Source organism: Ctenopharyngodon idella, chromosome 1, assembly GCF_019924925.1.
Source record: "Ctenopharyngodon idella isolate HZGC_01 chromosome 1, HZGC01, whole genome shotgun sequence".
Taxonomy (NCBI): domain Eukaryota; kingdom Metazoa; phylum Chordata; class Actinopteri; order Cypriniformes; family Xenocyprididae; genus Ctenopharyngodon; species Ctenopharyngodon idella.
This window is the reverse complement of record NC_067220.1, coordinates 7,851,605-7,869,090: the sequence shown is the minus strand read 5'-3', so window position 1 is coordinate 7,869,090 and position 17,486 is coordinate 7,851,605. Positions and strand designations below refer to the sequence as shown.

The window sequence follows — 17,486 nt, the reverse complement described above, 5'->3', positions numbered from 1 at the left end:
AACTTAAACTATAAAAAAAGGTATTTGTTTGGTTATGGTAATAACAATATGATTTTATATCAAAATAACTTGCATTACAGTGTGTGTGTGTTCAGATCACAGTGCATGAAAATGTTTAAATTAGTGTAGTGCACTAGTGCCAGAGCTGAACATGTTCTGCTGTCTGATAGCGCCCCCTGCTGCTCATTGCATCTTCTTGACAAGAGGCACATTGTGCTGGAGAGACTGGGGCTAGCTGTCACATTTATTACAACAGTACTACTTATATTTTTTAAGTTAGGTCTATTTTAACCTGTAGGAATATATTACATACAAACTTAAAAACTTAAAAAAAATGATTATATATGTGTAAATACACAATTTCATTCATTTAACATTTGAGGTAAGTTGTCACAAGGAAACCTCCAATTTATTGACATTGTTTTGTGTATTGTTAAAAATTTATATACAAAATATTACTATTACTATATCAAAAGTTAAAAAAGCCTACATTTTGTTATAAAAGCAGAATTCAGAAAATAATGTTATATATATATATATATATTTTTTTTATTTAGTTTTGAACTAGGTGTTTGAAATTAATATGTGTAATTTAAGAGATACTATCCAGTGTGACAACAAGATCCTGTCTTCTGCACGTGTTACATTTGCTATGATAGTATAATATTATAAAACATGCATAATGGATACATATACAAAACCACTGTGGATTGTAACATATCCAACATTTTCAGTGTTAAACCTTATACTGTTAATTTGTCACTAATAAAAGCACTCTAGACTGCGCGAACACAGTGAAGGCGGCTGTATTCACAGGCGGAGGGTGAACCAACTCCACTTCCCCTTTAAAAACACATTTAAATAGATTTCCATGAAATAGTTTCAAGTTACGTGTTACTGCCTAGCAACAACCTACACATCCAAGCATAAACGCTCCCTATAAATTATTTGTTATTAAAGTGGTTATGTTCACAAACCACTGCCTTACCCAGTGCAGCCAAATCCTGTGTTTGGACCTGGCCCGGTTCCAGAATCGAATCACTGAGGCCGAGGTGCTTTAGAAATTAGTGGGGGTGCTCTATTCTTAATGCATCTATTTCAACATATCATATTTTAATCCCGTCCATTGCTGTTGCAATCACCACTATGTCAAATATTGCCATTTTGAGAGTGAATCCTGCATATATGTGGATGTCAATCCCAAAACTTTTGCAGTGTACATGGCCGCTGGTCAAGTAGCATATGAAAAACAAAAGTTTAATTCAAATTCTGAATATATATTAGGCCTATATATATATTATTAATATAGCCTATTGTCTAGAAAACGCGCAAGGAGCACTCCCTTTTTAATCACTAAAAAGCTGTCACTCACTTTAGTTAATCTCAATCTCACAAAGTTCTGTTATAATCAAAGAAGCTGACTGAACAATGAATCCCTTTGAGAGGTGAGTGGATTCTAACTTTTACAACTCTGATTGGACATTGCATTCAAGAAATCAACGGTTGTGTCTGTGATTGGCTACGTTTCTCAATGCTGCAAAAACACGTTATAGCTGCGAGCAGCAATTATCGGGTTAAAGTGGTTTAAGGTCTTTAAGCATATCCGTAAAAAGGTATTATGTTTTAATTAGCAAGCCTGTAACCATCTTAATCATAGATGGAAAAGTCCATTTACAGCCAATACAGGCAATTTACCAAAGGAAATATATGTTTTTTAAAGCTTTTTAACAGTTATCGAGGTTGAGCCAAAAACCTAGGATTAGTTCGCCAAAGTTGGTTTTTGAAATAATCACCAATATTTAACAAATGATTCGACAGACACCGGCGGTCCTAGAGGCAAAGTTGCTCAGGATGAGGAGTTCTACCATGTGGCATGAATGTTGTGGGCGTGTGTTAAAACTCGCGTGATATACAACCCTTTACGCATGTGAAAAACTCAAAAGCACCCACTGGTGGCCGATTTCTTTCGAATTTCTCACAGGGTAGGCCCGTGAGTCAAACAGGCCCAGCGAGTTTCATTCCAATCGGCCTCTGTTAACCTTGTCTGAAAGCCGCTCAAATTCATTGGCTGCCGCCGGCCGTGTTTTTCGAGATACATGAATGTCCTCAAAGGCAGTCTTGGCACCTTGGACCGCATACCAATTTTCAAGTCAATCAGACTTAGGGTTCCATAGTTATAGGCATTTTTAAGGGTTATAGCACCACCAAGTAGCCAGTTGCTGCGTCCTTTTTCACGCGACCACAGAATGAGCTCTTATGTATGTGTGCTGAGTTTGGTGAAAATATCTCATTCCGTTCACGAGTTATAGCCATTTTAGTTAAAGTGGCTCCTCCCACTTCGAACGTTTTGGCGGCCCTTAGGGACCGTGAAGCGAAATTTCATCTTTTTTTGATAATTATTGACAATCAGACTCCAGAGAATTTTGCTGCACTAGTTTGCAAAAGTAGGTTTTTAAAAAAATCCAAAATACCTGAAAACTTTAAAGTAAAAAACTTTAGGGGAGAATGCTGATCCTTGGGAATTTTAACAATTACAATAGGGTTTCAGCGCTACACGCTTGAACCCCTAAAAAGAAACCTTTGATACTCTCCAGAGTGCAAACACAGATACACACTGGATAGTTTGCCAAATGTTTCGTTGATATGCTATCATGACGGAGAAAACGGAGCAGTTATTGGCAGCTTTTACCTCTAAAAGCAATCCGAAGCAGCAGTAGTCACTCAGTAGTTTGAGTGAGATAATTCCAGTGGAAGGCCAAGCCTTGCCCAGCCTTACACATGCTCCACCTATGGTTGTTTTAATGAATAACCCTGAGTCATACACTCAGGTTGGTCTGTTGGGTTGACTAGCAGGAGCTCTAGAAAAGGGAAATGGCTCAGAGACATTTTGAGGGAAAAGAACATGCTGAATCTTACCAGCGTCACCGGGTGTCTCCTCCTCAGGAACTCATAGATGAAGTGCTGAACTTCCTCCGAAAAAGAGTATGTGAGATGGATGTGTGTTTGAAAAAGCTTTTGTCAGAATGACTCAGCACATTATGTATCTGATGTTTTATTTGTCTTTACTGAAACTATATGGAAAAGAATCAAAGACATGTGAAAACAAAGTGTTTATCATTATTTAGCTTGTGAAACTTTGATCCTATTTTACAGAACGGATTTAGATTTATATCTGATAAGATATAGCAGATATGCAGTAAGTCCACTTATTGCTTTAAAACTTTTGCAAACATTCTTAGTCTTTTAAAATATGTTCAGTGTTCCTTTTTTGACTATAAGCTGAAGTACAGTAGGCCTATTTATGGATTTATCCACATTTACTTCATTAATGAAATATTAAAGAAATAGTAAATAGCCTATATAAATCAAATTTCTGTCATCATTTGTAAATCCTAATGTTTGAAACCTGCATGTTTTTTTTCTTCTTCTTTTTTTTTTTTGTGAAACACAAAAAGCCAGATTTCATGTGTTATTCACCTCATTCTCAATGTAAGAGCGGACATTTCTGATGTCTCATCTGCTTCCATTTATTTTAGCTGTACAAAAACTGTCCGTTATGCTGCTTGATAATGCTTGAAACTGTTACTTGTTATCATATTATTTTAATTTATTATCATAATCATAAACACACTGGTTTGTAGCACTAATTATTTTAGCATTTAAAGCATTTTGTTATTCTTCCCATTATTTACTTATTTGTAGGCTACCTATAATGGAAAATGAATCGGAAAAATACACTCTATAAATGCTGGTTTAAAAACAACCCAAGTTGGGTTGAAAATTGACAAATCCAGCAATTGGGTTGTTTTAACCCAGCGGTGGTTAAATGTTTAACCAACCTGCTGGGCAGTGTTATTTAACTCAACTATTGTTTAAAAATTACTATATGGCTGGCTTAAAATGAACCCAAAATAGGTTGGAAATTAAAAATCAGACACATAATTACTAGAGGCAACAATAATAATCAAAAGGTGAACATTTATTATTAAGCAATTTAATAAATGTTTATTGTTTAATTATTATTCATTAAACTTATTAATAAATGTTGATTTATTATACATATTTCCAACATACTTTTTCATTTTAAGCGAGCAATACAGTCATTTTTAAACAATAGTTGAGTTAAATAAAACTACCCAGCAGGTTAGTCAAACATTTAACCCAACAATCCAGTTGCTGGGTTTGTCCAATTTCAACTCAACTTGGGTTGTTTTTAACCCAGCATTTAGAGTGTATAGCTTACTTCCACGTTGCTACATAAGGTAAATGTGAAAAGAAAGAAAATTATATGGGTTTGGAACAAAATGACTAAAAATTTCATTTTTACTTAAGCTATCCTTTTAAGTCTTCATCACAGATGCAATGAAGTCAGCTGTTGAAAACACACCAGCATAGCTTTCTTCTCACCTCTATGAACAGATAAAGGAGGAGCTTGATCTGGCAGTGGATGTGGGCTGTGGATCAGGACAGGGCACTGAGCTACTGGCCCCTCACTTTATGACTGTGGTCGGGACAGATATCAGTTCAGCTCAACTGGAGATAGCCGAGGCTAAAGATCATGCAGCAAACTTGTGTTACAGGTATAAAATAACAACACCTGTAAGGAGATATAGAACATTTCTTCTCTTCATTATCCTTAAAAAAAGTACCGTGGCAAACAGTACCATGGTATGTGAGGGTATCATACGGCAATACCATGGTACTGACAAGATATTTCAAAGAATATTAAGGTACTGCATGTACCCATGTATGCACTTATTATAATTACAATAACCTGGTAATAACTAGGTACTAACCCTGAACCTACCCCTAAACCTAACTAACTATATATAATTTTTTTTTTTTTTTTTTTTTTTACATTTTAATATATTTTTAATATATTTTTTATTTTTTTTATATCTTATATTCTTCATTTTTTTTATGCAATTATGTTTTTATCCACTTTTTTCCCCTTATTTTTCCCACTAGTGTATACTCACACTTATGTACATTTATCTGTTTATCCTGCTCCATTAGACAGAGTCCTGCAGAGGAGTTGCCCTTTGAGGATGATGTGGCCGACTTGGTTACATCCATGTCAGCTGCTCACTGGTTTGACCATCCGCGCTTCCTGCGGGAGGCAGACAGGATTCTGAGGCCAGGAGGCTGCCTCGCTCTGCTCAGCTACACCTTGGATTTTGAGCTGGAATATGGAGAAAGTACCTCGAAACTCAATGAAATCTGTCAAGAGGTTAAATAAACCATAAACAACATGTTTCATGGGTTGTTGCTCAGGAAACCTACATTATAAATATTTGTTATGAGGCAGCCCATGTGAAGTATGATGCAGCATTTTAATTGATTGGTTTTCGAGCACTATAGATCTTCAGTGTAAATTCTATTTTTCAATTCACAGTTCTATGCAGCCCTGCTCCCTTTTCGGAAAGCTTATATAGGATCCAGTTCCCTCCAACTGTACAAGAAGATCTATGACCTTGTTTCATACGATGATAAAGAGTGGTACGTGTGCTTTTTATTACATAGTGGTTTTGCAAGGATCCTGTAAAAAACAAACAAACAAACAAAAAACCTTAATGCTATATATATATTATTTCATTCAGTGTAAGTGGCGACTGATAATGGATAAGTAAGTCGCTTTGCATCAGGGTCCTGATCACCCTGTTGGGGTTTATTCTGTGATAACAACCGTCTGGATGTACATTATCCCGCATATTACATGGCTACTTGCGCAAAGCTTCCGCGGAGAGAGCAGTTGCTAGCAAGGGCAAGTTCAAACTAGACGGACATTTAATAGATTTGTACAATCATACCACATATTACACAGCATTTCGCCACATAAATAATTATGGGCATAAGAGATGCTGATCTGAGATGAAACTGATTTAAAATCACGCCTGTTTGTTATCTTATAGGCCTATCCATTACAGTGAACAAAACAATAGTCGCAAAATGGCAGCAGCTGCGTTTGTATGAAACTATTGTAATATTGTATTAGCTCTTTAAACGCAAAACTTCCATGAGGAAAACTGTTAGCACTGCAGATTTAAGTTACCCGGATGAGCCTGTGTTATCTGTTTTTAGCGGTTGTTATTAGGGAATAACATACTGCTGGATGGCGCGATTGACCAATCAGAATCAAGTATTCCACAGCACGCGTGGCCTCGCGAGGAGAAATTAAAACAAATGAGCGCAACACACACAAAGAAACTCAGTTAAAATACTGCATTAAAAAATTAAAAATGTAGAGTTTTTATATTTACAACATACAGTTAAGCAACATCACACGACCAGTGCTGATTTCCTGTATACCATCACGAAAATGTGACTTATTTCATACAACAGTTCAATAAACAAGTAGTTCAAATTCCGTCACTTACATTTTAGATGCAATATTGACTGTTTTGTTCTATTTCAGCAGCGAAAATAGTTCCAAACAAAGATCACAACAGAATCATATCGCATCTCACAGAAACACTCAGTCGTGTTTCATTACTGAATGATTCAGCGTTTTGAACGAAACGCTTGAGTCGAAGATTCATTTACCCATTCGTAAACAACTGCCTGATTCTTGAATGAATCAGCCGTTTGAATGAATCGTTTGAATGAACGACTCAATTAATCACTCATTAAGACGGCCACCTGCCGCCACCTACTGGCGGTTTAGGTTCACGTTTAAAAGAATCGTTAAACATTATTTAATGCAGGTATAATTTTTCAGTGTAAATGATTTAATTTTATTGGTAACAGCCCAATAGTGTCTTGATCAAACTTAAGAATTTAAAATGAAATGAAGCATAGGCCTACATTTAATGAGATTAGGGGGGTAAAGGTCCTTTATAAAGGTAAAAAAGAAATGCCCTCGGGGTAGGCTAAATATTACAAATATACAGATTTATGTCAAAGCTGAACAATGATGGGAATATTGCTTCAGAATAAATTATATTTACAACACAAAAACAAGCAACTTTTTTACTCAAACAGGTGAATGACCAATTATAAAAATATCAGATTCACATTTGAATCCCTGTATTTGTTTGCACAGGCACGAATGTCTGAAGGTTCGGATGATGATGCCACTGTCAAGGTTCATTGGCTTGGTTGAAACTTTCTCTTCCTATCAAGGTTTTCTGGAGAAGGATCCTGTTGAGGCCAAGAAACTGTCTCAGACCATCACAGACAGGTAACAGACAGTCTCGGCTCATAAATCACCTTTAAGGAACATCGTCCTTGGATTTGCTCCAGTGTAATTTATTTATTTTGACCTACTTAAAAATGTCTTTTAAAAAAATAAACACACAAGTCAACACATCATTTGATTCTTTTGTAATTAATCCAAATATTTCTGAAATTGTAATATATATATATATATATTTATAAAACATAATAATATAATTAACAAAATGTTATTAATTGTAATTATTGTTTATTTCATTTTTTTATTATTCTACATTTATTTTTTTCAGGTTGTTGGAAGCAATGGGGGCCTCGTCGACTGACACAGAAGTAACAGTGATAGTGAAATACTTCTATTTATTAGCCTCTAAACCACAGAAATCCTGAAATGGTTTCAAACCCACAGATCCCTCTCTGTTTCCCAATGCTTATAAGAACATTAAAGCATTTGTGTTGAACAATAAACACTGAACTGTTGGATTTATTTATATCATGGGTTTAATGTTTCTAGGAACACCATCAAATAATTAGCTAAAGGGCTCAAAACAAAACCTCATTTAGCTTCGCACAAAACAAAAAGGGCGGAATGTTTATTTGTGGCATCTGATTCCATACGGGCTTCTTTTTAAATGAACCGAATAACTTCCGGCTTCTAAACCGCTCAGGCAGCGGAAATCATTAAACTCAGCGGAACTAATCCGCGCAGTATTCCACTCAATTCTATTTCTTTTAACGACATTCAACGCGTTTTACATAAAAACTTTTTGGTGGGAAACGGTGTGTAATCCATCTGCAATATCCTGATTATGGTGTAAGCGGGACAGTTTAGTGACTCTGACAGCGGCAGGTAAGTGTAATATCGACCGCTGCCGAGTTATTTGCCATTTTTTAGAGTTGTATTATGAATGTAACGATCTTTTAGTCCCAATATTTCAGCATATAACAAGATAGTAATCTCAATTCCAGGATAAACAATGCACTGTGTAATGGGGACCAAAGTGAATGAGACAATGAACATGTTAGCACAATAACAGCTCAAACCGAACCGGTAACTGATGATTATGAAAGTTTGTATAGTTTAATTTCATAACATCTGCATCTGATACGCTTATTGTAGTCTCTACAATATATAAATGGTATATAGGATGTTGAATATTCCTTTATACCAGAGTATAAGGGTACCAGAGTGATGGTAACAGATGGTAATACCATGGTACTTTGATTTATTCAGTTGTACTGACAGATCACCCTATTCCTGTACCAGGGTGTTCCAAGATACTTTAAAGAATACCATGATGTTACCACAGTATATGTTTATAAAACATGGTATTGTTGATTTTGTAGTACATGTCAGTGACATGATATTAACGTGAAACCATGTCACCAAAAACATGGTAATACCATGGTACTTGATGCTTTCACACTAGAGATTGTGTCCCTTTGTGTTTAATTTAAGTTGTATACATGTAATAAAATATCTGTCATAGAATATGTAGTAAAATATGTTGAAAGTTTGTTTTTCTAACAGTATGATTGATTTTTGTTGTTGTTTAAAAGTGGTTGTAGTAATGCAGTTCTGTATGATGGCCAGTATAATGTCAGTAAAAAAAAAAATCTGTGATGTACTTCATGTGAACTCCAGTATGGTTTGCACTTGGTATAAAAGCAATCTCTCCTAAATCAAGGAAGTGATCTGATATTGACGACATAATTAATAATATTAATAATAATAATAATATTGTATTTACAATACAGTAGCTGCTTCTTTCAGAATACAAACACCTGAATAATTATGATTGATATACACACTGTAGCACACTGTTATTGTTCCTTGTTCTTTATTTTTTATTTGTTAAATTGTATTTTAATGTATTCTTGTATTATACAAATTGACCCCAAACAGAAATATATATATATATATCTATCTATCTATCTATCTATATATATATTCTGATATATGTAATTCTGAAAAGTTTATGCCTACTTGGTGATACAACAACAGATGATTAGAGCTTCAATAATACATGCTAATTGAGTTTGAGGAACCAATAAAAGAATGTGAAAGGAAAAATAATAGGTTTATTTATAACCGACTCCCCTTAATAATTTAGTAACTGTTGTATTTTAGCAAAAATTGATTATCATAGTAAAGGTTTTGCAGAAAACATACACAATTGGGATTTGTCAGATGATAAGATTTAAAATAATAATGCTAAATCAGTTGAATTTTCTCCAGTCATTTATTTATTTATTTATTTATTTATTTATTTATTAGTATCATTGAGATAGTTATAGTATTTTCCATTTTCATTTTTCTGGTTTTTCTTTTTTTATGTCTATACAGTTTTTATTAATTTTTATTTCAGTTTTAGTTATTTTAGTTAAACTAAATGAAAATGAGATTTTTTTTGGCAACTAGCTGAAGTAAAATAATTGTTTTTTATAAGTTTATTTCAGTTAACATTTATTTCAAGTGTCATAAATACTGGTTTTAGTTAACTATAATAGCCCTGGTGTTCACCATGATTGTGTGTATTTGTGTTCCTCACAGGTGTGTGAGCGTGTGTATGTTGGTCTGCTGGTATGCTGACGTTAGCCAGTAAGCTGAAGAGGGAGGAGGGCGTGAGGGCCGGCCGGACCCCTGCAGGCTCCAACGATGCCTCTCATAGAGTGTCCATCAGAGATCGACTGCTCATCAAAGGTATGAATCACTGACCAAACACTCCTTCTGCCAGCCAGGATCATGACACTAGAGCAGTGGTTTGTGCCTGGTTGTTCACAACCAGTTGTTCTGTCTGTCTGTCTATTAGTGTTGTTACGATACTGGAATTTCAACTTCAGTGTGATACCTTGAAATGATATTCAGTACCATTTTCGATACCACAGGGAAAACTGCCATATATACCGCCATACAGATAATTTGTTATTATCTCATAATTTTTTTGATAATTTGGGTAATTTGGTTGCAATAGCTTACACACAGAACAGGGTGGCTTTATTTGAATCGTTAAACTAAATTGACAAAAAAGACAAGTAAACAGTCAGTAATAAAATAAGAACAAATAAACAAATTGCAAAAAATAGCACAAATAAATCCAATAGAATAAAGAGACAAATGAAATAAACATGGCTTTAAGTTTTTCAGGTGGGTCTAACAGTAGTATTCAGGTAAGAAATACTATTAATTTAAAGTAATCAAATGTAAAATAACACTGGTTAGTCTTCATTGTAGAAATTAAATAAGATTAATGCTTACAATTAAAGTTACAAACATTGGTCAAATAACATGACAGACAGCAGCAGGTTTATTAGGCTGCTGTCACTTTAAGAGCTTATACACGGATCCAATATGTTGTTACACAACATGCGTTTTCTCTCAACTATTTGTTCCAAAACTGACTGTATTTACCTGAATACTCGGCAAGATGGGCATTTTGACATAATTTTGTATGTATTTGACTGTTTAAGCGCAATAAGCCACGAAAAAGAAGTTAATTTGGTACTTGTGAGCTTTTAGAGAGGCGGCTTTATGTGAGCGCCACTTATATAGATCAATGGTGTGAGGGCAAAATGACTAAAATTATGCACGATACAAGCGCTATTTACCCGGAGCGAATGAGACGAGTGAGTGACAGGAGGCGGGTCTGTGTCAATTTGCTGTCGGTGAGAAGAGAGGGTGATAAAGCGCAGCTGGTATCGGTGTATCAATACTGCAGAAAAGGAGTATTGGAACCGTTTCAGATATTTTAGTATCGCTACATATTGAAAAAAACCCATTCTTTTTCACTTTCAGCACGCATTATAATTGGATAATGACACTGTGCCAAACTCTTTTGAAAGAGAAGTGCGGGTCTGAATCCAGAGAGCATGATGAGTGGAGTGTTGTGTTGTGACTGTCTGCATGCGGTTGTGGTGTCAGTAAGGTGATGTGATGCAGGCCAGATCAGGAAAGCACTGTATACTCTATTTATAACAAACTGAGAGGAGGAGTCTGTATGCCATTACCAGCAGCTTGAAAAGCAGTTCCCAACTGTAGTCAAATACTCAGGCTATTTTTTGAATCAGTGAGGCCACTGGACCCACCCCAACAACATTTAGAGATGGTATTGTGAGAATGCAGGTGGCCATATATAGCTGGTGACCATATATAGGCCACATATATGCTTTTTCTTTCATGCATGTCTTGTATCAGTGCTTCATAGACAATAATTCCAATAATAAACAAATTCAGGGAAGGATTCCAGTTACAAAGAAAATTATAAAAGTGTAAAACATCTGTTTATGTACTGGTTTCATAAGTGTGTCTTTGTTACCCATCAGTATTGTATCATCACTTGTGCTTTGATTTGTGTTTGCAGAAGTTGCAGAACTTGAGGCCAACCTGCCAAGTGAGTATATCCTATCTAGGACATTTTATGCTCTTTGGGGATTTTGGTACCATATTAGTTATTGCTCTTTATTTATTAAAATAATTAATAACATCTAATAACTATTTTAAATATACAGGGATCCCGCGGGACATTAAAATGTCTTAAAAGTCTGAAATTAGTATCTCCTGATTTTAAGGCCATTAAAAAGTCTTAGGGTGCGTTCACACTTGTAGTTCGGTTCATTTGGTCCAGACCAAAAAAGGAAAAAAAAAAACATTTAGTCCTGGTCCGATTAGCATTCAGATTGGTAATTTTATCACTGAACCAAAAGATACCGAACTTAAAGGCATAGGGATACATTCACAACCTGATTGGTCGGATTTTATGATGTATTGCCTATTTTGAGACGGAACTTACCGAACATCCAAAACAATGCTGTGTGCCGAGGTAAATGCGCTCGTTGTGTGTGCGTAGCCTGCATATAAAGGTATTTTGGCCAACTGGGAACTCGTGAAGAGCTTATAAAATGTGTAAAGGAGTCAAAACAGCGGCGGGAATCCCTCCGTCACACACACAGACGATCTGCTGCGTGGAGACGCGCGACTTATGCCTGTGATGGGCAAACTCGCGACTATGACGAGAAAAAACTGATATGCGTGAGGATTCTGTCCTTTTTAGGGTCTCATCTTCCTGTTTTTGGTTCGTTTACATGTCTTCGGTCCGTGTTGTGTTCATATCATTCGAACCGCACCAGAGTGCACACCAGGGCTCGGATGGCAGCGTTCACACATGCTCAAATGAACCGCACTAACGGAGCAATCGCACCAGGGTTCGTCTGAATCGAACCAAACATGCCAAGTGTGAACGCACACTTAAAGGGTTAGTTCACCCAAAAATTAAAATTCTGTCATCATTTACTCACCTTCATGTCGTTCCAGACCAGTAAGACTTTCATTCATCTTCAGAACACAAATGAAGATAATTTTTATGGAATTTGAGAGCTTTCTGTCCTTCCATTGACAGCTACACTATTACCACTTTGACGCTTCAATAAGTTCATAATGAAATTGTGAAACTAATCCATATGAATTGAGCGGTTTAGTCCATATTTTCTGAAGAAACAAGTTCACTTTAAATGACGAAAAGTTTGAATTTAGGCTTTTATTCACATATAAACATTGATCACCGAACATAAAAAGAAGCTCAACCATACTTGTTTGACGCACAAGAACAAACCTCATTGGTTCTTGCGAAAGCTCAAATGTGATGTGTAACACGAGAATGAACCTCATTGGTTCTTGCACATCAAGCAAACATGCTTAAGCTTCCGTTTACCACAACTGATGTGTGAGTTGATGAATGTTTATATGTGAATAAAAGCCTAAACTAAACCTATTCATCATATAAAGTGATCGAGTCTATTCAGAAAATTCATGTAAAATTGTGTAATATTTCCTTTATTTATTTTTAGATTTTTGCTGTTCTTTTGCCTTCATCTAATGATCATTTAAAGTTAATCTTTAAAAGCATTAATAATTTAATAACTGTTAAATGTAATCTTTAAATAAAAAAATATAAATGTTCACACTACATTTATAATGTTGTTATGCCTCAATTATGCCTTGTAGCATTTCAAATGATTGATTTTAAAGTTTTTGTGATTAATTTTAATTTCTTTTAACAAAATATTATTTAATTTGAATAGCACAATTTATTAGTTTTTGGCTATGACATGATTTTTGTCTGATTTTTAATTTCATCCTTAATGCTTTTTCTTTCATAAATAACATTTTATCATGATTTAAAAAACAAACAAACAAAAAAAAAACTTCTCTTTTGTGTTACAAATCGGTCTGGATCTGTCAGTTGTAATGCAGATGTTAATTTATATATTTGTTGTAATTATGAACCATTATTCTAAATATCATTCTTTCTGCAGGTACCTGTAAAGTTACATTTCCTGATGAAAACAAACTCCATCACTTCCAGTTGACCATTTCTCCAGGTAATTCTGACATCTTTTAAAAAGGTTAAATGAACACCTATTAAATGCGGATGCTGTTAAACAGTGTAAAAGCGTTCAGCTGACCTATCCATACCCAATATTAAGGTATTTTCTCACAGATCACAAGTATTTAAAATAAAACATATTCTCTTTTGTATTATCTTATGGGTCACGTGTCTGGAACCAGTAGAGCAAACAAACAAATGTCATTTGCAAATTTTCAGATGTGATTCACATTTTTTTTTAATAGGCCTTTGCTCGTGTTTTTTTTTTTTTTTTACGTTGTTGTTATCTCTCAAATGTTTTGTATTGTGCAAGTGAAAATATAACCTTACATTTCTACAAAACATCTCATCAGATGAAGGCTATTACCTTGGTGGAAAGTTTCAGTTTGAGATTGAAGTTCCTGAAGCCTATAATATGGTGGTAAGTGCCTGTGACATATCATGAAGTAATGAGGTAATGCTACACTTACTCACTCGCACTGCAATGATGATTTTATTAGTCTGTTTGTACGCGAGGCTGTTAAATAGATGTTTGCGGGCGTTACTGATGTTCTGCAGTGTCTGAATTCAATAAAATATCTGCCTGAGCGTACACGCACAAATGCACACATATAACACAACCCATCCTTGACCTGAGAGCACCTGGAATAGCCCTGGAAAGGCTGTGCAGAGATCCAGACATGGACCCACAGCCCGAGTTTTGAGCAAAATCATGAAATGTTACGTTTACCATATTTGAGAGATTTATTCTTGTAAACCAAACACAAACTCAAACATGCACCCCAGGGAGGGCTGTAATATGACAAACCATGTTCTGCTCTCCACAGCCTCCTAAAGTCAAGTGCTTGACTAGAATATGGCACCCAAACATTGCAGAAACCGGTGAGATCTGCCTGAGGTATATATATATATCTGTATTGGTTATTCATTCGTATGTCTTAATGTGTCAAACTCCAAATTGTTTTGATTATTTTTATGCTTTTTTAAATGCTGCTGTGTTCATGTTAACATCTCTCCACAGTTTATTGCGAGAGCATTCTATTGATGGTACTGGATGGGCACCGACTCGCACACTAAAGGTACTTCTGTTGTAATGCATCTTGGGAAATTCATTAAAGTGTTTATTAAGCGAAACTGGATAGAAATGCTTCTTTCTTTCTTTCTTTCTTTCTTTCTTTCTTTCTTTCTTTCTTTCTTTCCTACTTCCTTCCTTCCCTCTTTCCTTTCATCCTTTCTTTCACTCCTTTCTTCCTCCCTCCTTCCTTTCATCCTTCCCTCCTTTCTTTCTTTCCTCCCTCCCTACTTCCTTCCTTCCCTCCTTCCCTACTCCCTTCCTTCCCTCCTTTCTTTCTTTATTTCTTTCTTTCTTTCTTTCTTTCTTTCTTTCTTTCTTTCTTTCTTTCTTTCTTTCCTCCCTCCCTACTTCCTTCCTTCCTTCTCTCCTTCCTTTCATCCTTCCCTCCCTCCTTCCTTTTATCCTCCCCTCCCTTCTTTCTTTCTTTCTTTCTTTCTTTCTTTCTTTCCTCGCTACTTCCTTCCATCCCTCCATCCATCCTTTCATCCTTACTTCCTTTCTTCCTTCCCTTCTTCCTTCCCTCACTCTTTTCTTTCACTCCCTCCTTCCTCCCTCCCTCCTTTCTTTCATCTTTTCTTTCACTCCCTCCTTCCTCCCTCCCTCCTTTCTTTCTTTCTTTCTTTCATTCAAATATTTGGGTTTACATATTTTAACTTTCATTTTACACTTTTGATGCCTTTCAATCATTGGTGTTTTCTTCCGAAAATGCAAATCCCTACAATAAATAATGTACATATTAAAGTATGACTGTGTATTTTAATATCTAATATCATTTGGTTGGTTATTTTATTTTTTTTTTCGTGTGTGCTGAAGTCAGTATGAAAAGTTGGCTTAGTGTTAGTGTTGGCTAATCCATTTTTCCCACCCGTTTTTATGTCTTCAGGATGTAGTATGGGGACTGAATTCACTCTTCACTGTAAGTACACATGCTATCTTCAGGAAAGATCTTGGATAATCAGTTTTCTATTTTGATTGTGAAAACCAATAGATGTGTCGTTTCTCTCACAGGATCTTCTTAACTTTGATGACCCACTGAACATAGATGCAGCAGAGCATCATTTACGGGACAAGGTAGAATACCAGCACACATCACGCATTTAAACAACTTTTAAAACAAGTCTACTGGCACAGTCTTTTGGAAACATAATGGATAAAGAAAAAACGATGATATTGCATATATATTGCCAACAAAATAGTCTTGAATATATCATAAATACTCACCTAGCCTTATGTGTAAAGAATTTTCAGGTACATGTTTTATCCAAACCCATCAATTTCCTTAATGCTTCCTGTTTTAGGAGGATTTCAGGAACAAAGTTCAGGACTTCATCAAAAACTATGCAAGATGATGTCTCTGTTTGCCACGCGAGCCACTCTCACATGCATGTGACTTTGCAGATGTACGTCGATCCAGACTGCAACAGAGACAAAATCTCAAACTATTAAAACATACTTGGGGAAAGAAGAAAGTTAAAATGTGTAAAGAATGAATCCGCAAGTCCCTGACCAAGATTTGGGAGGGGGGACGTGGGCCTTACTGTCCATTTCTGTGGGATTTTTTTATTTTGAAGTGGACACTCTCGCTGGTTCTTCTCAGTCAAGTTTGCTTTTACCCCCCCCCCCACAAAAAAAGAAAAGAAAAAAGAAGTACAAAGATGGTGATCATGAAAACGAGGACGTGTAACCTCTCTGATGTCACCTCCTATGCTAGTGCCTCTGTGTTTTTGCCACATATAACTGGACATACGTAAGCCAAACTTCTGCAGCCTGCTTCTCAAAACTTGACAACCTACAAACACTGAGATTAATTTGTTCATAAGTGATGTCATAGAAATCCCAAAGTTCCATTGGTTCATTCTCTCTGGGGGAGGAGTCCACCAATGAGGAAATGCGCAAAAACATATAGCACTGATGTCCCGGAGAATACGCCGGTGGATTTCCGAGCGGATTCTGTAAAGCCATTTCTTGTAACTCGGCACCTCCCCTCGTGTAAAATCACGGCAGTTATCAGACCACTCCGTATCATGTGTAAAAATATCAGAATATCTGCGGGTGCCTCAGTTCAAATCTGTGAGATGTTTGTGGGTGAATCTCACGAATGTCCAGCTCACATTTTACACTTAAAATCAAAGGGGAAAAACAAGAAATTCTATTTTGCATAAAATTAAGTTTTTTTTTTTTTTTTTTTTTTGTGACATTTTTTACGAAGAATTATGTATGTTTTCCTTCATTTTTTTCCATTGGGGCAATTTAATGGCGAAAATCATGCATAATTGTCATCAAATAATATAAAAATGCAAAATATTACTTCTTATTGCTTTTGATTTTGTGGTGAAATATGACCCGGATGTGTTCTGGATGTGTTGGTGAGATTCAGCCTTGCTCTCGTATGCATTTTTGTCAGTGTATACACGTTCAGCTTTACCGATGTGTGCATGTACACGAGAATACCTGTATGCTAGTACTGTGTTTGTGTGAAAGTGAGAGTGTGTGTTTGAGAGAGAGAGAGAGACTGGGATTTTAATACATGTCTGATTTGGTAGCATGCACTGGGCTACTGAACTGCTCAGCCATAAAGCCTGTTCACTTAGTGAGGATTTACTTTATTTAATTTGACTTTTGTTTTTCTCTTCAGAGGTGTATATCCATTTGTAAAGTATATTAAAGAGGAATTCTACCACTAAGGAAAGAATTGAAGTAATTTGTGTGTTAAACTTCTACAGTTTGCTCTTATAATTTGATCTCATAAGTGCTTTGTGCATGTTATCATTGGCTTTGCCCCAACATCTAGTTAGCTGTCTACCTAGATGGCATTATATAATGTGATTTTGCCTTTATTGCTCAAAAATGCTGTCTAG

At 35.7% G+C, this 17,486-nt stretch overlaps 2 protein-coding genes across 2 annotated transcripts; both read left to right on the top strand.

Annotated features, from left to right (window-relative positions):
* The first annotated feature begins 2,784 nt into the window (after positions 1-2,784).
* On the top strand, positions 2,785-7,638 carry si:ch211-93g23.2 (uncharacterized protein LOC100005086 homolog). Its single transcript, XM_051891011.1, has 6 exons — positions 2,785-2,982; positions 4,420-4,580; positions 5,017-5,230; positions 5,396-5,499; positions 7,043-7,180; positions 7,464-7,638. Exons 1-6 carry the CDS (start codon positions 2,872-2,874, stop codon positions 7,558-7,560), a joined length of 825 nt encoding a protein of 274 aa, XP_051746971.1. The 5' UTR covers positions 2,785-2,871; the 3' UTR covers positions 7,561-7,638.
* Positions 7,639-7,801: 163 nt separating this feature from the next.
* ube2f (ubiquitin-conjugating enzyme E2F (putative)) lies at positions 7,802-17,320 on the top strand. The gene is made up of 10 exons (XM_051891023.1): positions 7,802-8,020; positions 9,725-9,874; positions 11,532-11,561; positions 13,483-13,548; positions 13,907-13,974; positions 14,381-14,451; positions 14,575-14,632; positions 15,512-15,544; positions 15,637-15,699; positions 15,927-17,320. The coding sequence occupies exons 2-10, from the start codon at positions 9,757-9,759 to the stop codon at positions 15,975-15,977; spliced, it is 558 nt and encodes a 185-aa protein (XP_051746983.1). The 5' UTR covers positions 7,802-8,020; positions 9,725-9,756; the 3' UTR covers positions 15,978-17,320.
* Positions 17,321-17,486: the final 166 nt, after the last annotated feature.